A 24182-nucleotide genomic window follows, 5' to 3' on the forward strand; every position below is an offset into this window, starting at 1 on the left:
TATTGGCCGGGGATGCGTCATGATATCTCGGACCACGTTGAGCGTTGCTTGGTTTGTTGTCAGTTTCAGCCGTCCAACCCTACGCACAGAGCTCCCCTACAAGAAAAAGGGCCGACCACTCCGTGGTCGGACTTGCAATTCGATTGGGTGGGGCCTCTGACCAAATCCACCAGAGGGAGTAAGTACATACTGACTGTCACCTGCGCATTCACCAAAGGGGTTGAATGTTTGCCAGCACCTGATGACACAGCTAAGACTACAGCGATCCTCTTGCTGAATCACGTTTTTGCCCGCTTCGGTTTGCCCGCGAGGGTCGACTCGGACAGGGGTACCCATTTCACCTCTGACGTGATGAAACATCTTTGGGAACTGTTGGGTGTCAAGGCTAAGTTCCACATTAGCCACCGGCCCCAGTCCTCTGGCCAGGTCGAAAGGGTGAACCGCACGGTTATCAGCATGTTAAAAAAGTACGTGAAAGCTTACCACCGAGATTGGGATGTGAAACTTCCGTTGGTCCTCATGGCCATACGCGCTACCCCTCACGAGTCTACAGGTGTCTCCCCGTTTGAAATGATGACGGGTAGACAGATGACCCTACCGCTTCACCTGCTGTATCAACGACAGGTTCAGTCCGACACAGCCCCGGCGTGTACGAGCGGCCAATACTTGCAGGACCTGAGAAATCACCTGCTTGCAGCATCCTCGTTCGCACAGGCGTCTCTGGAAAAGTCAGCTGAAGGCAGAAAAACTTATTACGATAAGAAAGCCTCACATTCCGAACTCGATGTAGGTGACCAAGGATGGTACTACATTTTCGCTCCCAAAACGGGTAACAACAATGCGACCTCGGGGAAGCTGGCTAAGAAACTTCTGCCCAGATGGTCGGGTCCATACCTGATTACAGATAAGATCTCTCCGGTCGTGTATCAGATCAAGATCGCCGACAAAAACAAGGCGCCCGTCTACAAATGGGTACACAGGGACCATATCAAACTGCACAAGGGTCCCACAGATTTGGCCGATACCAACAACAACAATCCACTATTTCAAAAGGGGGGTGATAAATACGTCCCGTTGGTTCCACAGATTTCTATCTCTGATTACACAAATTTGTTTGTTTGTGAGTGTACATGGTTGTCTTTCCTGTTATACGTCACGTGCAGACTTAAGGTGTGTTGAGACGGACGTGCTGTGGGCTCCTGGAGTCAGGTAACAGTGAGTGGGTTAGGTCACATAGTACTGTTGTCCCAAATTTTGTTTTGTTTTAATCTTTACTAATCACAATTCCTTAGGGTACATTAACATGAACATGATTACTAACCACTGATTTACATTTTAGTACTGATTTACATTTCTGTTTTTTTTTATAGTACCTTTGACCAGTTGATGTTTACAGTGAAAATTATGTTCGTGATTATCAATTCTTTGATTTATCCTACTGGGCTATAACCAATTTTGCCCCTGTCCTGACACAAGTATTTACAGTGAGGATTCACTGATACCATTTAGGGTTTCTTTCGTTTTTCTGCTTCTCGCATCATTCCTTTTTGCATCTTACACAGTCAGGGCTGCATCCATTTCTTCACTTAATGGGTAATTACACTTAAAACTAACACATGGTACAAAAGGCACTCATAGAGTTAGGTTTTTATTATTTTTTATTTCTTTGATGACATGAAATGCACTTTTGTCGTGTCTACATTGAAGTGCCTACACTGTGCTCTCTCTCCTCTGCTGAGCTTGTGAGGATCCTGCGTCCTGGGGGTGGATCCGTGACTCGTCATCTGCATCGACTACTCCTGGGTGGTGGTCCGGCTCGTTGGCCTTGGACGACTGTGGTTCCGGCATGGCTGCTGGGACACCTCATTCGTTGGGATTACTGTCACCTGCTCTTCCCTTTTTGTGGATTACGATAAGTACTCTTTCAAAGTTCAATTTTTATTTGGAATATTACCCTGCCTGCGGATACAACAATCGATTTTTAATTGGAATACTACCCTGTTCGTGGATACGTTCAAGATTTGCTCCTGCTTTGCTTTATTGCCCGTGAGGATATGACGTTGCTGTTGCTTCGTTTATGGCTTCCATGGGGAATAATTAATAACCTGCTGACTTGTGTTCTTCCTGAGGAGTATGCGAGGCTGTTCTCCGGCGTGGGGTTCGTACCTCACCACAGATGGCTGTTCCCTTGGGATCGCATCCAGTTCTGTTGTCAAGATTCTTCATAACTTGGGTTTGTTCAACGACCAAGTGGTCTCTTGAAGGACCACATTGACCTTGAAAAGGGGGGATATGTAAGGTTATGAAGTTCATGGTTTTCAACTCCATACAGCTGCCCCCTGTGCACAATAACACCGTGTAGAAAAACCAAGGTCGGGTGTTCCTCAGACTGTTTACATTCCAGGAGAAGAGTCCGAAGGAGAAGAATAAACTTTACTTAATCAAAGTACTTTATTTGTGATTAAAATTATTAAGCAAAACAGATGTTGATCAACAATAATCAAGTGAATGATCTGTGAAATAAATATGTCATGAATTATGTTTAATGAAAACAGGACTACGGCACAGACATACTGATCCTCATCTCCATAGAAACGCATGACACATTGTTCCAACCAATCAGAGCTTTCGGCTGCCGCAGGAGAATCTGGTGTTGACTTCAAGTGTCCAATCCACTTTACTGAAACTTATCAACAATTCAGAGATATAAAACAAGGCAACGCCATTTTTAAGTCAGTTCCATTTTGACTTCAGTTCTATTCACCATCATCCTAAAGGAAAGCGCAGCCTGGCCAGATGTGTTTTCTTCTTTAAACTAAGAACTGTGAAGCGGGAGATTTTCGTCGTTTAACAACCAGACGACGTCCTTTCAAAATAAGAGCACCTGCTGACGCCGCCGAACGGTACCGGGGTCGACCCTCCAGACGGGCTTTGAAACGTTGTGATCGCTGCACCGACAGCTCCATCGTACATCCGAGGTCTCCAGACCTGGCATTTCCTGATCTACCTGGGAGACCCCCACTGGGTACGTACACGGCAAAATAGCGGCTCATGTCATCACTTTATAAGCCTCGTGATATCTAGTCATAACAAAGACGACCAGATTCATTGACGTCAGCCTAGAGAATCTGAACCAGACACACACACACACACACGCACGCACCAACACAACATCCGAATCCATTCTCATCCATCACAGAGTAGTCCTGGTAGATTGTTTAGAATTTATAATTCAGAAATTAAAGATTCTCAAACGATCCCATCTCTCTCTCTTTTCTTGTCTCAAAGTCAATACAGAGTGTTTAATTAAACTCCCTGATGATAAAAACAGCCTATTCTTCTGTTTATAAAAAGTGAACTACCTACAGTGTATTAAAATAGTATTAAAATACAACTTTAGATAGAGACATCACTTTGATTCCGTTACATCCGCGAGGGACTCGGGAAATAGCGTCCTTGGACAGAAGTTCCCGCAGCTCCAGCTCTAGCGCCTGAGACTGTACTTGCGATGTGAACGTCGTCTCCACGATCCTGTTGAAGGGAGGTGGAGTGGCCTGAAAATGAAGTGTGTGACCGCAATGAATGGTGTCCGAAATCCATTTGCTCATGATACAAAGGCGGCGCCACTCGTGCGCGCGTTCCGACAGTGGACGCGTGTGCGCGGTCACGTGAACAACGTCCGAGGGTTGTGTATGCGCCCTTACCGCCGTCGCCCGTACCAGAGAACTGGGGGCGACCCATGGAGGGCTGCGCTCGAAAGGGCGATTGCGAAACAGCTGGAACAGGCTGGTCCACACCATGGAGCGTGAAGTCCGAGAGTGAAGGACGAGTGGGAGCCGGGCCCGTGCACGGGGGCGACAGAGTGCCAGCGGATGGAGCCGCGCACTGTGCCGCCGCGCGTGGTCGAGACAACGACCTGACATCCCGCCCCACCCAACGGTGTGGGGAGAGCGGGAAGAGTTGGGCCTGGCCGGAGCGCAAATGGAGCGCACCCTTACGGCTGGCCGTGTATTATGACTGCCTGTACCTGCAGGAACATGTGTGCGTGCAGCAATGCTTGGTGTGGGGAACATGTGTGAGAACTCGGCAGAGGATTCTGCGGAGGACTGTAGGATTATGCTCTTTGAGTGACGTTTTTTGGGTTTTATTTCAAAACCAACAACAACATCAGAACAATCAGTAACACACACATTCCCCCCAAAGAGTCACTTCCGTGGCTGCTTTCTGCGAGGCTCCTGCACTTGGGACTGCCAAGACTGTGTCTGCTGGCCCCGCCGGAACCGTTGTAAGCCATCTCGCTGGTCCCGCTGATGTGGAGCCGAAGCAGGAGGCCGGTTCCGTGGAGCGGGCGGTGCAGCTGGACGTCTGAAGCTTCCGCGCCGTTTGTCCCATCCTCTGGCTGAACGGCCGGAGTGCGAGGCTGACCGAGGGTGGACCAGGTCTCGCACCATAGCCGATAGTTCGGCCATCTTCTGAGCCCGCTCAATGACGCCCCTAAGATGGGGACCAAACAGAACATCGGTGGTGATGGGGCCGTCTAGCATCTCCCTTTGCAGATGTTCCGGAATAGAGGGCAGGGCCTTCAGCCAGATCGCTCGCTGGATGAGGGTCTGCCAGGCAGCGATGCGAGCAGAACCGGTGAGCACAGCAGCACACAGATTGAGGATAGCATCAGCAGTCTTAGTAATGACGGCTTTCGACTCCTCGGGAGCTTCCAGCTCCTCCATCATCTTTGAGACGCCGAAGGCAAGAAGGGCGATGTTATTCGCTGCAGCGCCGGTCTGAAAGGCACACTGATGTGCGCGGTCGGTGAGCCGCGTTAGCAGCTGGTCATGTTTTGAAGTGGGAAAAGCTCACGGGCCAGCGAGGTGGTTCTTGGCGCCAAACAGCGAGGCCAAGTCCGGCTCTAGCGGAGGAACGGACGGCCAGCCTTGGTCGGAAAACCCCTCGACCTTGGTGATGGGCGCATACGTGGAGACTGGCGCCTTGAGCTTGGCAGGCTCGGAGAAGGCGGCAGACCAGCAGCTCATAGCAGCGGGGAAGCGCGGCCAGATAGGGTCTGGACAGCGTGTCTGAGTCGCCCCGAAAATTCCCGCCAAATCATCCGCTTCAGGCGGTGCCGGTTCTGGCACAGCTATCCCCTTGCGGGCTGCTGCCGCAGAAATTATGGCGGGCAGCTCCTGGAGCAGTGCTCTTACTGCTGGCAGGGAGGAACGAGAAGCCACTGGGGCAGGAGGACCCGCTGAGCGAAGCTCGTCGACCTCCGTTATGTCTAGGAAGGATGCCGCCTCATCGTAGTTTTCGCTGTCGGTGACGTCATCCAGCCGGTTGAAGCCAGCCAGCTCCTGACCGGCGTCGAAGAAATACAAAGCCTTGTCCAGCGGGTACGAGTCAGCGACCGGAAATTCTTCGTCGGCGGCGGGAGTGAAGTACTCGACCCGGCGAATCTTCTCCGCCACGGGCAGAGCGGCACAGAACGGGCACGAGGCCTGCGGGGTCAAGGCCAGGCCAGCGTGGTGAGCCCCGAGACAGACCTCACACTTAGCGTGCAGGTCACCGCTGGAAATGGAGCCCGTCTGGCAGGTCGGGCAGGGTCTGGCATCGCTGGACATGGCTGGTAAGTCGTCTTTGGATAATGTTGCTCTTTTTAGGATAATATTTGCTCTTTAATAAAGCTCTCAAGCTTGGCATGAAGAGAAAAAGGAGGTGAGCAGTGTGGTCACTGCGGTTATATACCACGAGGGGGCCCACTATTGGTGGGCGTACATTTTAGCTCTTCATGACTGGCTGATGCGGAGATCATCCTTCCAATAGCAGCTAGCTTAAGGGCTAAGACTAGACGAAATAGAACTACAAAAAATGAAAAAATCAAATCATTTTTTGTGTGTTATGTCCAGATGACCTCTTTTGTGGGTAAGTTGTCACAGCCTTGGAGTGTCACAAATAGGCGTAAAAATATTTTTTTCTCACTTTGTAGTTTTTGTTTGATGTCATATTTTCTAAAATACACACGTTAAAGTCCTTTGAGCACAAAAAAATGCACTTACAAAGATGGCCAGTTGAACACTTTATTAAAGCACATGAACAAAAAAAAGTGTGCGTGTGTGCATGTGTGTGTGTGTGTGTGTGTGTGTGTGTGTGTGAGAGAGAGAGAGAGAGAGAGAGAGAGAGAGAGAGAGAAACACAGAGGGGAGTGAGCTAACAGCTGTGGGTTAAGCACTCAGCTGATAAGTGCTCCTCGCACACTGCCTGTCCATATTTTCTGCCAAAGCGTGCATGCAAGCCTGCGCTTCGGTATGTAGTTCACCGCGGTGGTGGAGTAGGTGAAGGCGAAGAGGGAGGACAGAACCGCTCTGCTTCTCATCTGCAGCAGCTGTATGTTGCGACGAGCTGAAATTAAAATAAATGAATAAATAAATAAAATATGCAATTAGGTTGGCGAATTATAATAAAACTAAATAAATTACCTTGTCCAAGTTGTCAACAGCCCTTTTGCAGTGGTTGTAATCAAGGATTACAGTCGGCTTCTGCTGCGATCCCTCCTGGATCTCAACCCGATGGTGTTTGGTGCTGAGGAGCAGAACGTCCCGTCTGCGCTTCGGTATGTAGGTCACCGCGGTGGTGGTGGAGATGACGGCGAAGAGGGAGGACAGAACCGCTCTGCTTCTCATCTGGAGCAGCTGTGGTGGCAGCTCTGGCTTGTTGCGCCTAACTGTTCCCACAAGACACATTTTATTTCGGAGCAGCTCTTCTCCAAGGGCTAATGATGTGAAAAAATTGTCCGTGGTCAGAGGCGGATTTAGCAATTTGGGGGCCCAAGGCGAACACAGACATGGGGCCCCTTACATAAAATTTTCAACAATCTTACCTTTAACTGGATTTGCGAAACTCTCCCCTCTTCTGACATGAGTTATTTTCCCTTTTTATTAGTCCTCCTCTTTTTTCCTGTTTTTCCCTCCTTTTGAGTGCTTTCAATATTTGCTCTGCTTTCTTTTTCCTGTCAGTGCTCCTGTGCTGTTGCCTTTGTTTTTTTTTTTTTCTATTTTCCATTTTGGTCTTTGTTTTCCTCCTTTTAAACATTTTCCATTGTCTTTCCTTTCTGCTTCCTTTTGATGTTTATCGAGAAACGACGTCACTTTCAGAAGTGAAAATAAAAGCTTTTATGAAACATGCAGCTTCTTTCTCTTATTGGAGCCACTAGGATAACTTCATGTCATGCTTAATGTTTTGACTATCGCTTTGAGTTTGTTACGAACGCTCCCACCTCTCTTCTTATTATTATTTGTGGTCTTATGGCACTTGGCAAACAACCATTTGGTGCATTACCGCCACCAACTGGATTGGAGTGGAATGACTACCAATCACTTCCTGTTTGTGCATCGCCGTCTTAATGACCCTCTTATGACCATAATTATAACAGGGCCGCCTGGTATTTTTTTTTAATCTTGTGGCTGTAAAATTGTAATAAAAAGTACAAAGTGTGTGTAACTCTTCTTTTTTCAGAACAACCTCAGCTTTCAGTGTATGGTTTGTATTTAGAATTTATTTCTATTAAAGCCTTTAAAAAATCAGCTTAAAAGTGAGAAAAGCAAAAAACGGAATTGAATTTTTTTACATTTATTACTGAACAGGAACTTCAAAATTACTGGGTGAACAATTTGGAATGAACAATTTAAACTTTGATTTGTAATGCATCTATTCTTAAAAAAGTTTAAACCTTGGTATCTTTTTTAGCAGTTTTTAGGACCGTTTATTTTTGTAAACTTTCTGACGTTTTTATTTGATGTGGTAGACCTTGAAGCAGTTTCTCTTCAGCTACAGGCAGAGTCCTGCACACCTCACACTGCCATGGGGTGCAGACGTGCACTGCTATACCAAAAACTTTTTGTTTTAGCAAATGTAATTATTTATTGTAAAAAGATAAATAATGCTGGAATGTGTCACGCAGTCTCCCTCACAACCATCGACCTCCTCAAGGGAGGAACCGCAGAGCCGCTCAGACCATCCGAACTCCATTACTCAACATCCCCAGTGCCAGTCTTCCGGTTCACGTCACCCGCCAAGTCTACTTGAGGAAATGCCGCACAACGCCGAATCACTCAGTCATCGTTCTCACCGAACCGAACTCAGAGTCTAGACCAGATCGTCTCAGATCACTCAGCCTATGCAAACCAGATCAGCCAGATCTAAGAGACCTGACAACTCTTAGAAGTCAGCCCTGTGCTGTGGGAGCCGCTGTGCTCAGCTGTTTCTTCATACCGCTGCGCACCCGGCTCCTAGATTAAACAGCGTGATCACTCCACCCGGCGTCAGTCACTCCGCGCTTGGGTTAAGAAGCCACGCCACATCTCCAACTCTCGCTCAGCTCGAGTCAGCCACTACAGAATGAAGCTGAATCTTACAATTAGCAAATAGTTGAGGGTTGTTCAAATAAAAAAATAAAGAATGAACAAACGTTCATAACCTGGTTCACTGGAGATCTGTCCTTCTTCGTGGTCACTGTCTTCAGATATAAGCCTTCTGGGACACCTAATAGATCGTGTTGATTTTCTTTGAGGCATTTCCATAATTTCATGCTGGTTTTTATGCTAATTAGCTTCCCCGTTCCGTTATCCGCTTTCACCGCGGCGCTGCGCTCCGTTTCAATCAGGCTGTACAGCAGGATTTCCCCTCGTAGCGATATTTTCCATAACTCTGATTGCTTCATGCTATACAGGTGCTGGCCAGTAAATTAGAATATCATCAAAAGGTTGAAAATATTTCAGTAATTCCATTCAAAACGTGAAACTTGTACATTATATTCATGCAATGCACACAGACCAATGTATTTCCAATGTTCATTACATTTAAATTTGATATTCATAAGTGACAACTAATGAAAACTCTAAATTTGGTATCTCAAAAAATTAGAATATTCTGAAAAGGCTGAATATAGAAGACACCTGCTGCCACTCTAATCAGCTGATTTACTCAAAACACCTGCAAAGGCCTTTAAAAGGTCCCTCAGTCTTGTTTTGAAGGCACCACAATTATGGGGAAGACTTCTGACTTAACAGCTGTCCAAAAGACAATCATTGACACCTTGCACAAGGAGGGCAAGACACAAAAGGTGATTGCTAAAGAATCTGGCTGTTCGCAGAGCTCTGTGTCCAAGCACATTAACAGACAGGCGAAGGGACGGAAAAAATGTGGTAGAAAAAGTGTACAAGCTCTAGGGATAACCGCACCCTGCAGAGAATTGTGACGACAAACCCATTCAAAAATGTGGGGGAGATCCACAAAGAGTGGACTGCAGCTGGAGTCAGCGCTTCAAGAACCACCACGAGGAGACTCATGAAAGACATGGGATTCAGGTGTCGCATTCCGTGTGTCAAGCCACTCTTGAACATGAAACAGCGCAAGAAGCGTCTCGCCTGGGCCAAGGACAAAAAGGACTGGACTGATGCTGAGTGGTCCAATGTTATGTTTTCTGATGAAAGCAAGTTCTGCATTTCCTTTGGAAATCAAGGACCCAGAGTCTGGAGGAAGAGCGGAGAAGCACAGAATCCACGTTGCATGAGGTCCAGTGTAAAGTTTCCACCGTCAGTGATGGTGTGGGGTGCCATGTCATCTGCCGGTGTTGGCCCACTCTGTTTCCTGAGGTCCAGGGTCAATGCAGCCGTCTACCAGGAAGTTTTAGAGCACTTCATGCTTCCTGCTGCTGACCAACTTTATGGGGATGCAGACTTCACCTTTCAACAGGACTTGGCACCTGCACACAGTGCCAAAACCACCAGCACCTGGTTCAAGGACCATGGTATCCCTGTCCTTGATTGGCCAGCAAACTCGCCTGACCTTAACCCCATAGAAAATCTATGGGGTATTGTGAAGCGGAGGATGCAATACGCTAGACCCAACAATGCAGAGGAACTGAAGACGACTATCAGAGCAACCTGGGCTCTCATAACACCTGAGCAGTGCCACAGACTGATCGAGTCCATGCCACGCCGCATTACTGCAGTTATTGAGGCAAAAGGAGCCCCGACTAAGTATTGAGTGCTATACATGCACATTCTTTTCATGTTCATTCTTTTCAGTTGGCCAACATTAGAGAAACAAACATTTTTTCATTGGCCTTTAGAATATTCTAATTTTCTGAGATACCAGATTTGATGTTTTCATTGGTTGTCACCTATAAATATAAAAATTAAACGTAATAAACATCGGAAATACATTGGTCTGTGTGCATTGCATGAATATAATGTACAAGTTTCACGTTTTGAATGGAATTACTGAAATATTTTCAACCTTTTGATGATATTCTAATTTACTGGCCAGCACCTGTAGATCGTTGGAAAGCTGCTTTTATGTACTTTTAGGAACCGTTGGAAGTTTTTGAATCTGATCAGCCATTCAATAGTTATAAAACGGAGCATTTTGGATGACAAACAGCACGTCTCTGAATCTGTGTTGTGATTCGTTGCGCTCAAGACGGAATCCCGGTGACTACCGTAATGTATTGTATATGCACGAAAAGCCCCATTTTTAATCTTTTCAGCACTTTTTGAATTTTAGTGATATCTTGAACGGTTTAGGAATTATGGTAACGAGAAGTATGTCCAATCCCGTCTGCGGCCACAGGTTGGTAATAAGAATATTGTGGCATTAACAGAGGGGTGCCGGCGGTCAGGTCTAGGAGGCCCCCCAACACAAGGGGGCCCCAGGTGACCGCCTACCTATGCCTAATGGTAAAACCGCCTCTGTCCGTGGTGACAGTGCAGCTGCTCAGTCGCTCGGTGAGCTCCAGCACCACCCGCCTCCCTTGCTCCCTTTGTGCCGGGGCGTCTCGCGTCATCTTGCCCAGGTAGGGAAAAATCCCCCAGACATAAGAGGCCACATCGCACACCACCCACAGCTTGATGCCATATTTTGCCGGCTTTGAGGGCATATACTACTTGGAAGTTGCAGCGACCTATGAATCCGACGAGCTGTTCATCCACACATACATCTTCACCGGGGTTGTAGGCAAGAGGGAGCCAGCCCACCCGGAAGTCCCACACCTCCCAGAGGGGAGCGAGCTTGTACTGCTGCACCAACCGGCGTGCTGCCCTCAAGCGGTCATCAAACTGTTGCCGTCAGCAAATGGAACCTTCGCAGGCTCATTGTGGCTCTGAAAATCGGCCTCTCTGTTTCCTCCCAGAGGCTTTTAGTAAATTCCCCCAGGAACGGAGCACCCCCAGCGGGGACGAGCAGCCCAAGAAATGCGTGGAGTTCCACGTCGTCAACATCTGTCCAGTTGTCATACTTTCTCCTCCCCTCTATATTATTAGTGTGTTTAATTATTATATCAAGGATTGTTCTTGTTAAAAAAATAAATCGAAGCCGTCTAGGAAGCGGGTGATCCCTCGACGAAGGAAGTGTGAGGCCGACAGAGAATCCTGATGTCAGGTGTTGATCTGCGTTGAAACTTCTTCTCATGCTTGTGGCAGAAAGAAATTAATCCGGATCCGAGTCTCATATGTACTTTTAGTGAATTGGTGCGCCTGTGTAAACTGACCCCAACTCCATGTAAACAAACTCAGCTCTGCAGGAATTTGTTTTGCAAAACAAATGTATGCCTTTGAAGTTTTTCAGCCTTCATCTTAATTTTCATCCATGCAAATGCTTTGTGCTTGTTGAAAAAACAGTTTGCAAAAGTAAAATTGTGAGTAACTGAAATTTTGCAGAAAATCCTTTGGTTTTTATATGTAGCATGCCTTTGATGAATATTCATGATTTCAACAGTGTGCATGAGAACCTCGCCCCCCCCCCCCCACACACACACACACACACACACACTCCCCTTGCCACACCTGCACAACTACTCTAAATAATGATCACAGATCTGTCTTTTGAAGATTTGTAAAGTGCTTTGATCCCTGCATGCAAGCATGCCTGCACAAGCATACAGAGTGACACATGTCAAAATGCCATTTTGAGAATGAGCAGATTTTCTACTTTCAGTAAAGGCTTATTTTTTAAGGCACACTGTAAAAACACAATTACCAAAAATTCAGAACACACACATGCAAACTATTGTATGGAATCTCTAAATAACACACAAACCATTTTTTTGCAAAATATGTGTTATAATGGAGTCAGAAGTAAAGAAATACAGCAGAATCATTTAATTCAAATGCAGTGTCAGTCATTGCCCTGCTATATATGGAGAAAATACGCCATCTATTGGAAAACGGTAAAAACTAACCATCGAATGAATGAATGAATGAATGGTCTGAGAACACAGACAAAATAATATTTTTTAAAAATTATGCTAATATTTATGCTTATCATAAAAATATGATTTACATGGAAGTCAATGGCGCAAAAAAAAGCAGAAAGATGCTTAACGCTACTAAAAAATTATGCGTTATAATAAAGGAAGTTGAAGATTTTTTCTAACTATTTTTAGTAATTCCTTCAAAAATACACATCCTCCCCAAAAATAGATCAATTGCATTAACATAGCCAAAGTTATACACAAAAATACACGAGTCAGCACAAACAAATGCTTTAATGTTGGGTAAGGGTTAAATCATTTTCTTGAACCAGTTTGAGCTAAAATGACCCTTTACTGGGTGAATGACCCACACCGCCTTGTGTGGCCAAAATAGGGCTTGGGATTATGTTGTCATCAGTGACGCAGCTGCCATGTTGGCGACTTTCAAGTCCTTAACTGTTACTCCAGACACCAGCATGCTCACTGTCAGTCTTGCAACTTCATTTATTCTATTATTCATTGGATCGGTTATATTACGTAACCACGGTAAATTGTTGCTGTGTTGTGGGGCGTAACGTGATCCCCAGGGAAAAAGGTGGAAAACAAGCTAACTTTTCACAGAGACCAAGTATCTATAACAGAGTCTCGTCGGCCCGCTTGGATCACAACTGTAAAGCAACCAAACATCACCTTCTGGAGTATTTTCATTTTTTTAAGTTACAGATGGTGTATGTTTTTTACTCATCGTGTCTTTCCTTCAACAGCAACATGCACACACAACACACACACACACTGGTAGGCTAATGACGGCGCACTGACACAACACAATTCCTCCTGCAACACTTCTTCTATAGGATGACAATTTTGATCGTTTTACTAGGAAAACAAGCAAAAGAAACGTTTACGTCTCACCCGCACGTTTACATCCGCTCACACCACAAACATGTAGGCCGAACACGTCTGTTATGCAGAGCTACAGTGGCAACACGTTGTTGTTGGTGCTCTAGTCTTGGGTCTTTCATATGGATCCAAACCCTTAATAATGCTAATACTGGTCCCTGGCTTTCCTCTTTAACATATGCCTGTATATTCCCCACATCCGTTTAGGGATTTTAACATGTTAACGCTTCCTTTCTCCAAAATCTGCTTCTTCTCTGCAGCACACGGTTTGTTTACACTCGTAAGGTCATCAACATGTCTTCCACATCCCAGAATGCAACAAATAATCACGTGTGATCCCGAGCCTTGTAACGAATTTGCAACTTCGGACTGCCAGTCCAGTCTGTTGGACTTAGAAAAAAGTTGAGCTGACATACTTGGTGCAGCAGTCTGCTTCCAGCAAGTTTCCTTCATGTTATAGATCATGACCACAGCTGATTTGTTTGATTTACTTGTGAATCGCTACTGTCGATATTAATGAAGGCTGGGGAGACATTTCAACAGTTAGATTAAGGTGTTAAAAAAACAATCACACAGCGAGGAGCTAAGTTGTGCTTAGGGGTTCTACTAAAGGGACACTAGGAACGCTAAAAGCAAGCCATAACTGCCTAGTCTCCCCTTAAAACATTTAGTTAATTTAGTATTTTCTAAGTTTTTTTAGTTTTGCACAGTCCGTGTAAAAATGGTTCAGGATAGATTCCTCTGCATGTAGTACTAAAAACACGACAAAGGAATCTTGTTTCCTATGCTGTGATGTTTGAGTTACTGAGCTTTAAATCCAGCGGCGCTACGGTAGCAACAAAGAGAGCTGCAGGCACAATTTAGGAGCAGCACTTCATGATAAAAGGAGACAAAGATTCCTTACTGAGAAAATAAAACAGACATGGTGGCCATGATGAGACTTGTTTTACTGAAGCTACACACACTCTGAACCTTCAGATCAGCAGGTCTTGCATTTGCATGTGGGTGTTTTTATGCTTTAGATGTAGAAAGTTTCTCTTGAATGGTTCCTGCTCTGGTTAGAAGTCAGCTCGTCTCCTTCAGGAAAATTCTCACCGGCTCTCTGAACTGCAGGGAAGATACTGGCCGACCACAATGACCCCACACAGCCCCACTTCTAATACTAAAAGTAATCCTTTAAAAAAACATTTAAATTAAGAAACAACTAAACACTGTTGCTTTTTGTGAGAGAAGCTTCAGGCAGGGGCGTAACACAACATCCTACACTGTTGGCACTCACTAGCGTCTCCCCCACATTACTCTTTACTATGATCGTTCAGATCTTCACTTAACTGTAAATGCCTCATGAAAAAAGGACAAAATCATCAGTTTGTCTGCAGATGGAAAATAAGCTGTTCACTACAATAATTATAGCATTTTGAGTCAAATATATTATAAGTAATGTTAGGTGAAGTACTAGTTATGCTTGATAATTACTTACTAACTGCAGAGGCTCTTCCAAAATCGCTTCAGTCTATAGACATTAAACACATTTCTGATGTCAACACTCCAGAAATATAAACTCAGTGGTTTCTGAACAAAACATGTTTTAAATGGCTTCAACTTCTTCAATAATAGAACTAGTGAACTCAGCAAGCAAGTTTACGATGTAGAACGCTTCATGAAAAGAATATGTGAACATATGTGTAATCAGCAGTTTGTGCTTTCCCTTCATGCATTAAGGACAGAGCTGCAGCCTGCTGGGGGAGATAAACAAGGCCGGCCGAGTGAGAGAGAGAGAGAGAGAGAGAGAGAGAGAGAGAGAGAGAGTGTGTGTGTGTGTGTGTGTGTGTGTGTGTGTGTGTGTGTGTGTGTGTGTGTGTGTGTGTTGGCCAATATGTGTTTCACGCACCCGGCTGGCTCCTCATCAACTTATTTTTCCAAATTTGGTCTCAACTGCACTTTTTTCTGCTCCAAATCTCCTAATTATTGGATGAAAGAACAAAGTCAGAGACAAAAATGTGTGTAAGTGCACTGCCTGGACAAAAAAAAGTCTCCACCAAAAAAAAAAAACCCAATAAAATTAAACAAAGGTCACTCTAGTAGTTTGTTGCCTTGAACTTTTGATTACGACATATCCGATGTGGCGTTGTTTCGATAAGCTTCTGCAGACGTCACAAGATTTATTTCCATCCAGTGTTGCATTAATGTGTCACTAAAACCTTGTATTGATGATGGTAGAGCTGCACAAAGCCTTCTCCAGCACATCCCAATGATGTGGCTAAGGTCTGGACTCTGTGGTGGCCAATACATATGTAAAAATGATGCGTCATGCTCCCTGAACCACTTTCTCACTACTGGAGCCCATCGAATCCTGGCGTTGTCATTTTGGAATATGCCCGTGCCGTCAGGGAAGATGGAATAACCTGGCCATTCAGTATAATCAGGTAGTCAGCTGACCTCATTCTTGGAGCACATCCTGTTGAAGAACATAGACCTGAACAACTGCAGCAACCCCAGATCATAGCACTGCCCCCACAGGCTTGTACAGTAGGCACTCGGCATGATGCCTCTCTTCTTACCCTGATGCACCATCACTCTGGAACAGGGTCTATCTGGACTCATCAGTCTTTAATTACCTGTTTTCTGTAAAGTGACCTTGGGTGTCCTGAAAGGCGCTTTGAAATAAAATGTATTATTATTATTATTATTATTATTATTATTATTATTTAATAATGCTGTGGCGGAGCACACCTGAGGCCGATCACCAGGAGAAGAGTCTGATTGCCCTGAGACCTGGGACGAGCACTAGGAGTGTGTAGGTCAGACCAGGAGAGCCTAATACAGAGTTGAACCTGCAAGCTGTGTGGTCTGAGTGGTGTGGGTGAACCCAGTGTAGCTGGTGTATTGCTACAAATGCAATCTGCAATCTCCTTAGATGTTTTCTCTGACTGATGCATGCCGATGATCTGACCCTTCTCAAACAGACTAACATCTTTTCCACGACCACCAGATGTGTCTTTCCACATGGTTGTTTAAGAAATGAGAAGAAACTCATTGCACCAGTTGGGGTTAAATAACATGTTGTCAGCTGAAAGATAATCACCCATGCAGTACTTATCCAATAGGAAGCCCCAACCTATTTGCTTAGTTAAATCCAGGTGGCAACTTATTTTGGACAGGCAGTCCATATATATATATATATATATATATATATATATATGAAACTGCAAAATATCACACATTTTAAAAGCTCACTGTACCTCCAACTATACTCAAATCCCATTATATGCAATTTAAATAAATATGAAATGAGCTGAAACTGTTACGTGTGGACTAAAACCAAAAAGGGGACCAATCTTTTTTTCACAGCTCTGTTTTTGTTCAGGAACATAGAAAAATGTTCTTTTTACTGAACAGTTTGAAGACTTTTTATCCTGCAGCTTTAGTTTGCCGTCATGCTCCACTGATAAGAGCACCGGTCTTCCTATAGGAGGAACCTGGCCTGATCTAAATTCCTCATGGAATGAAGTAGAAAACTGTCTTGTTATTTAGCTCTTCTACAAACTAAATAGATTCTCTTTTTACATTTTCCGTTTCAGATTATCACCTTTCCCGCAGACAGAGCAGCAATAGGGTCTCTCTCCAGTGTGCAGCCTCTCGTGGTACCTCAGGCTGTGGGGGTCCCTCAGAGACTTCCCACAGAAGCTGCAGAGAAATCCCCCTTTGGTGTGGGAGAACATGTGTCGCTGGAGATCAAGCTTCTGGGTGAAAGCCTGGCTGCACTCGAGGCAGGGAAACGGCCTCTCTCCTCTGTGAAGTCTCAAATGGTACTCTAGGTTCCCTGAGGCGGACAGACAGACCAAGACCAAACATGTTAGGGTGGAGGGGGAGGCGACAAAGAGAGGAGGACTCAAATGATTATGTATCAGTCCAATAATGTGAGAAAATTTGCCTTTAAACAAAAAAAATTATGCTGCCAGTTTGACGGATGGCAGGCTGCAGTAATTGATCACAGCTGGAAGTTTTTTCTCAGATGAATTTTTCTTCTACGGCAAAAATTAACTCATCAATGCAACAGCAACGGGTTTACAGACAGAAACACAAACTTTAACGTGACAGGTTTTTGTTTCAGATGACTATTTATTTATTTTATCATATTAGTTAAGAATTTGATGGATTTAAATGTCCACACTTTTGTCAGTAATAGGATTATTATTACACACATATGCTCAAAATAATCATATTTCAAAAGCCTTTCATTCCTTGAATCAAAGCCTGTCACCCGCTGCCTTTCATGACACGTTTTCCACTCAGGTCATCTTATGGTGAAACGTGATGAAATGAAACCAATTGGGTCAAACTTTGAAAATGATTTTAGCAGTTTCCCAACATCTCATACAATGGGTTTGACACACGACCTGCAAGACATGGTTTACTGTTCAGATTGGATTAAAACGCTAAATGGTTTTTTTTTTTTACTAGTGAAGATAGCAGTTTAGATCACATGACCTGTCTTAATGTATTAGGTGAATGTGTGTATTTATATATATGAATAAAACTAATTTTTAAATGTATTTCAACACAACTTAATATATATGGAGCTGAGCTATGATGACTTCTCCTCTACCTCCTCCACATAAAGTGACTGTCTTCCTTCAGTTTTGGGTCTTTTTCTTAAAATCAGATGAGTTGCTCCACACACCCGTGAAAATTAATAAAATCTTTATTTTCTGATACAAATGCACTAAGTAACAAGCTTTATGATCAATGAAAACAGTCAAAGTTAAACTTGTGTTTAGCTCTTTTTTTAAGCGTGTGCTATAGAATCACATCACAAAGAGGAAGAAAAGACAGTAAAACTGACAGCATTTGTTCTTTTCCTCAGTGACAACAAAATCATTAACAGTGTTTCTGCAGGAAATGAAGACTCCAGTGTCCGTATGTACGAATAAAGAGCTGTCAAAGAAGGGCGCTAAACACACACCACCCCCTTTAGGGGAGGTAACAATAAGAGAGAACAGATGTGAACTAAACACCAGACAGAGCCTCACAGAGGAGAGCAGCTGCCCTAAGCACAGTCTCCTCACTGCCACAAGCTCTTAAAGCTGCGTGCCACAGCAACATTCTGCAGGATGGAAGAATGTCGGACCAGAATGCATTGCTTCAAACCATCATGTATCATGTCAAGTCAGCGCTGCGTGGCGGTACATCAAGTCAACATCATTAAATGTCTGAGTCAGTCACTAAAGCAGGTGTCCTCGGGTAAGGAAACAAGGAGCGAACAAAGGAATAAGAAAACAAACAAATGAAACCATTAAGAATTTTAGATCAGTCTCTTTAAACAGTGACATTAGGCTTTAAGTCCAAAAAGTAAAGTACCGTCAGGTATTAGTTACAATCTACACTGAATGTTTTGCATTTTTAACAATAAACAACACATTTTATTTAAATTTAAAAACAAGTGAAAAACAGCAAAAAGGATTCAACTATGGGTTGGAAGTAAGTTCCTTTTAAATGTATGTGGCTCTCAGTGATGCCAGTAACGCGTTACAAAGTAGCACGTTACTCTAATATAGTCATTTCTTGGTAATGACTAATCTACCGCGTTACTATTTCCACATTAGTTAACAAATTAAAGTTACTTGTTCAAGCCATTGTGAGTTATTTTGTCCTTTACTCTGAATTTTTTCTGCTTAAGAAAATCCTGAGCAACGGAAAACTAACACGGCAGGGGCAGAGCCAAGATCAGCCATGCATAATGCATTTACCCAATCAACGCGGACTTTCCACGTACATGGGAAGCAGTATACTGCTTTACCAAACAATAGAACGGTCTCGAATGCGACAGTTCACGGGATGTTTTTGTTCTCACCTACCAAGCAGCGCCAGCTAGGGACGTACTACAGTGTGAGCAACAATGGCGGGAGGAGAGAGAGGTGCATTTTCTAGCTGGAAATATATCGTCACTATTTTGAGTTTGGATTAGTTAAATATTAAGGTTCGTTGTACACTTTGCAGGGTTTCCCCCAGAAAATGAGTTAAGCCTGGCGGGTTCGGCCGTCGGGGGGGGGGACGCGCGCTGTGTCCTGCAGCGCTCCTCTATGAGAGCGGGGATGGGGGGGTTACACACATTCCGCTGCTGTTTCTCACCAGTATCAGCTGATGGAGGGCTCTAGTTTCGCTGCGCCGTTCGTGTCAGCGGACACAATAGGGTCTGGGAGGGGGGCGGGGCATGACGCTTAGCCTGGCGGGTGGACAAGCAAAGCCTGGCGGCCTGCCAGGCTTATAAAGCACTGGGGGAAACCCTGCTCTGTGCTGGCTCTGTGTATTTATTTTTTTTATGAATACTATTTATTTTAAGTGAGGTCAAGAAAGACTATTTTTTAATCTTATTTTTATACAAACATGCATTATGTCAGGCATCAGGTTTTAAGTTCAACTTAAAATGTAAGAAGATACTTTGTTGACATTACTGTTAAAAAACACTTGCAATAAAGTGAGTGTTGGCAAAACCAGTTGTAGTTTTTATGTTGAGGCAGTGGAGAGTGTTTTTGGTAAATGCTAAACGTAACAAATAAAGTAACTCGTAATCTAACTTAGTTACTTTTTAAATGAATGAATCAGTAAAGTAACTAAGTCACTTTTGGAAGGAGTAATCAGTAGTCAGTAATCAGATTACGATTTCAAGGTAACTGTGGCAACACTGGTGGCTCTTTATAAGGGATGTTGCGTTTGCAACACCAAAGTAAAGATAAGCTAAAAAGATCCCTGACTAATCTATCTCTGAGCAAATGCGACATCAGTCACCTGAAGTAAACCACCGCAGGACAGCAAGCAAGTTTATTTCACCTGAGTTCATAGAATCATAGTGTTCTTCCCTGGGTTGCCATGGCAACACCATCCCCTGGTGACCTGACTCAAATCTGCCAGTGGTACAGGCATGTTTTGTTAATCTTGTTTATGAGTGAGATAATAACAAACCTTGTAATAATAACATGAAAAGTAGAGTCAGGAGGTCAGCAAACGTCTGCACCAAAATAGAAAATATCTTCAGTGTTGTTTTATTTTGAAAAGCTTTAAGATTTTTTGCTCAAATCTCTTTAATGTGTCGCCAAAGTTGCTGCATCCCAACAAACATTCGGACGTTTAATCAACGGTGAAACAACGTCGGTCCCATCATAGTTGAAAAATAGTTCCAAAATGAAAGTTGAACCGACGTCTTTTCTGGACGTGAATTACACGTAACAATTAAACATGTAACTACAAATTTGAGTGGATTTTTAGGAAATGTTATGTTAACTTTTTTTTTTTATTTGGACCATCCTCATTTTTGACCGTGGACACCACGTCTCCGCCGGACCAATGTTTTGTAGGGTCCTACCGCGACTATTTTTGACCGTGGACACGGCGTTGCCATTGGACCAATATTTGCTGGAATGCTATGTTGAACTATACTTAAGTAATTGTCAAAATAATAATTATACAAATAACTGTAGGCACATACAAATGTATCTGAATGGATTTCTGAGACATGCTCTGTTAATTAATTTATTTTTTTTACAAATTCGGGCCGTCCTACCGCGACCATTTTTGGACGTGGACACCACGTCGGCGTCAGACCAATGTTTGTTGGGATGTTCCTATAGAGAGGAAAACTGACTATCTACTTGATGACAGGAAGATAATATGAAAGGAGAGGTATTTATAAGGGGAGCGACCGTCTAGACCATCATCCTTTTAATCAAAGGGGCGATGCATCCAAATTATTCATTAAGTTGTTTTCCTCCTAATAAAGTATCATAGCAGCAAATCACATCAGAAATAGAAAAAAAAAGTGTCTTTTGAGATTGCAGAGATCAGTCAAGGTTATCAGCTCTTTAGTTATATACACACAATAACAATCTCACAGCTGCTTTGGCTCATAAAACTAATTAAAGTCATGAATGTCACAAAAACACGTAGACGCTCCTGAAGCAGATATGTTTACTTATATAAGAAAACATTGGTAAATTTCTAGCTGACTGTGACTTTTACACAAGTAATCTTATTCTGAGTTCATGGCAATAATATACATGATAATATTGACATTTTACTGAGTCTAACATTTTATGAATGCTTTTGAAGCTACCAACTGTCCTCTAGCATTATTTTCCATTTTTAAATAAAATAAATATTAACTAAAAGTACTTTTGGCTGTCAGTGATGAATCATCCAACATCAAATTAGCATAATTTTCTAAGTGTGTGTGTGTGTGTGTGTGTGTGTGTGTGTGTGTGTGTGTGTGCGTGCGTGCGTGTGTGTGTGCGTGCGTGTGTGTATGCGTGCATAAATTCTCATAATTTAATTTAACAAACACTGAGTCATGATAAGATGTGCATCAACGATTGCTCAATGTTTGGAGTCAACCAAATTCAAGATGGCAGCCAAAGCAAGTCAATTATAGGGAGCCTAAGTCTCCTCCCTTTCCAGTCGGCACATGGGTCCCTAGAAAAACAAACAAAAAAAAAATGAACGCAAGTCAATGGGGTTAAAAAGCTATTTTCTAATCCGCTTTGCCTTACTTTGTTTAAACAAGGCGTTGCACATGAAAAGAAGCTATCCCATTGTAATGTGCATTTAGCAGAGGTGGAAAGTAATGAATTACATTTACTCATGTTACTGTAATTGAGTAGCTTTTTTTGTATATTTATACTTTTGAAGTCGTTTTTAAAATCTGTACTTCATCACTTTACATTTTACTTTTACTTAAGTTTTAAAAAAAGAATTGTAATTCGCTACATTTTAAATCATATCCGTTACTGAGTAAAAATAAATTATAGGCTTAATAAATTAAAAACATTGCGTGTAGCAGGAACAGAAAGAGACACCAGCATGAGCGCTGCGTCTAAACCGTGGAGGGCATGGGTGTACACTTTTGCTCAAAGACATCATAGTCCCTGTGATTCACTCGCTGTTTACCTCCTCTCTCCCTCCTCTCCTGTGGGTTGGAACCCGCACCTTTGCGCACCGGTGTGACGTCATCAGAATTCTGCTCGGCTCTGTAGCCGGACTCGGTTCCATGTTTGAAATGTGTTTCCCCAACCACTCTGCACGGAAGTGGCAAAATAACGTTTAGCGCTCCTAACAAGTGGATTCTCAGCACTTTGCTCATAAAACAGAAGACCAGCAGGCATATGTGAGGTAAAACATCCTGATACTGTTCAGGTGTAAACATTGTGCTCCATCCCTGTGTTTGAACTCAGAAGTTGCTCCTTGATGCCACAGATTTATGATGATTTAGCTTGTTTCTTTATTTTACTCCAGAATAAGAGATTAAATTATTACAAAAGTAGTTCAATGTAGTTTAATTAGTCATTCAGAAGATTTTAACATGCTGCAGTGTGTACGTGTGTGTGTGTGTGAGTGTGTGTGTGTGTGTGTGTGTGTGTGAGTGTGTGTGTGTGTGTGTGTGTGTGAGAGAGTGTGTGTGTGTGTGTGTGTGTGTGTGTGTGTGTGTGTGTGTGTGTGTGTGTGTGTGTGTGTGTGTGTGTGTGTGTGTGTGTGTGTGTGTGTGTGTTACACATATAGGACTGCATGAGGCAGCATGGTTTCATGAAATCCATGCATCTTATATCTTGGCTGAAGTAATGGCTCAGGAAAATAACTTCTATTTCATAAATAATGACATCTCTGCAGTGTTCATGATAATATTCTATGTTTTACCTCCCAGACCAAAGATAGGTACAATATATCATGATACAAGCCTTTTAAAACATGTTAAAGTGTTACAAGAGGAGATAAATGCATGAATTAAGTTCATGTTTGGAGACCAACCTTCACAGTTTGGAGGCTCACGCTGGTGAGGAGACACCATTAGTTCTAGTAACACCTGGGCTCCCAAGGTGTATTCTGACAGGATGGACGTTACGGGACCCTTAAGGATTCCAGTTGGATGATTGGAGGATTATTTAGGAGGATTGGAATGAACAAACTGATTTCAGTGGTGAAGGTTTAACTGAGTGAGTGAACCCACTACCAAGGATGAACTCTGCTAACTTTAAAAATCAGCTGCTCTAAATAAGCATGAAGGTCAGAGAGGAGCTCTACATGGACATGGATAAAGGAACTGTAATGTAGAGGTAAAGTAGGGCAGGGCCAACGTTAACAGCTGTCATACAGTCCATCTGAAATGTTTGGCTTTCACTTAGCTTGTTATGTGACAGGTTAGAGCACAGTCTCATGTTAGAGTTTTTCATGAAATCATTGAGATACCTCACATACTGATGGCATCTAAAAATTAACTTTTTTTTCAAAATAAAGAATAATTTTAATCACAATTGAAACGTACAATCCTAGAAAAATCTCATCCAATCAATGTGCATGTCCTGTTCTCACGGATTAGATAGAAATCCTTCCATCAAAGTCTGTGTGTGTGTGTGTGTGTGTGTGTGTGTGTGTGTGTGTGTGTGTGTGTGTGTACGTGTGTGCGCGCACACATGAGCGTGTTGTGAACTGGTGTTGTGGTTTTGCACTGATGATGACAAAAATGTATTTAAGTAACTTACTTTGAGTACATTTTATATACGATACTTTTTACTTTTACTTGAGTAAAAATTTAGGCAAGTACTTTTACTTGTACGTGAGTAAAAAAATGATCAAAGTATTGGTACTCGTACTTAAGTAGGAAATTTTAGTACTCTTTCCACCTCTGGCATTTAGTCCAACAATATTTATGGACTCCTGGGAGTGAGTAGGATCTGTTTAACGTGAGGAAATATGGGTTTTCTGTGCCAAAGGTTTCATTTGACTCGGCTGGGTCAAAGCTGGGTCACGCAGAACTTTAACCCACTTTTGCCGACATAAAGTCTGCAAGAGTCTGCTGCAAACCATAACATCTGAACACCTGCAGTGCCAGAAGATGCGTTCTCATGGAAGATAGTCATAACATAACAAAGTCTTAAACTTCCTCTGTTTATTAATGCTAAATAATAATTTTACCATTGTACTCATTATAAATGTATTTTAATCAAATGAATGATTATTATGCTTTGGGTAATCATAATAACTAATGAATCAATGCTTA

General features: G+C 43.3%; 1 protein-coding gene across 3 annotated transcripts in view; it reads right to left on the reverse strand.

Annotated features, from left to right (window-relative positions):
• LOC129155114 (gastrula zinc finger protein XlCGF57.1-like) overlaps window positions 1–24182 on the reverse strand; it is a 41209-nt gene that overhangs the window by 9600 nt on the left and 7427 nt on the right. Inside the window, exon 4 of one of the 3 annotated variants that reach the window (XM_070554650.1) lies at window positions 16728–16961. The exons of 1 other annotated variant lie outside the window; for it this stretch is intronic. In XM_070554650.1, the coding sequence (XP_070410751.1) occupies window positions 16728–16961 (234 nt within the window). Of the gene's footprint in view, window positions 1–16727; window positions 16962–24182 lie in introns of those variants that run through there. One more of the 3 variants, XM_054735300.2, reaches the window with a different exon arrangement.

Source organism: Nothobranchius furzeri, chromosome 9, assembly GCF_043380555.1.
Source record: "Nothobranchius furzeri strain GRZ-AD chromosome 9, NfurGRZ-RIMD1, whole genome shotgun sequence".
NCBI classification, from domain to species: domain Eukaryota; kingdom Metazoa; phylum Chordata; class Actinopteri; order Cyprinodontiformes; family Nothobranchiidae; genus Nothobranchius; species Nothobranchius furzeri.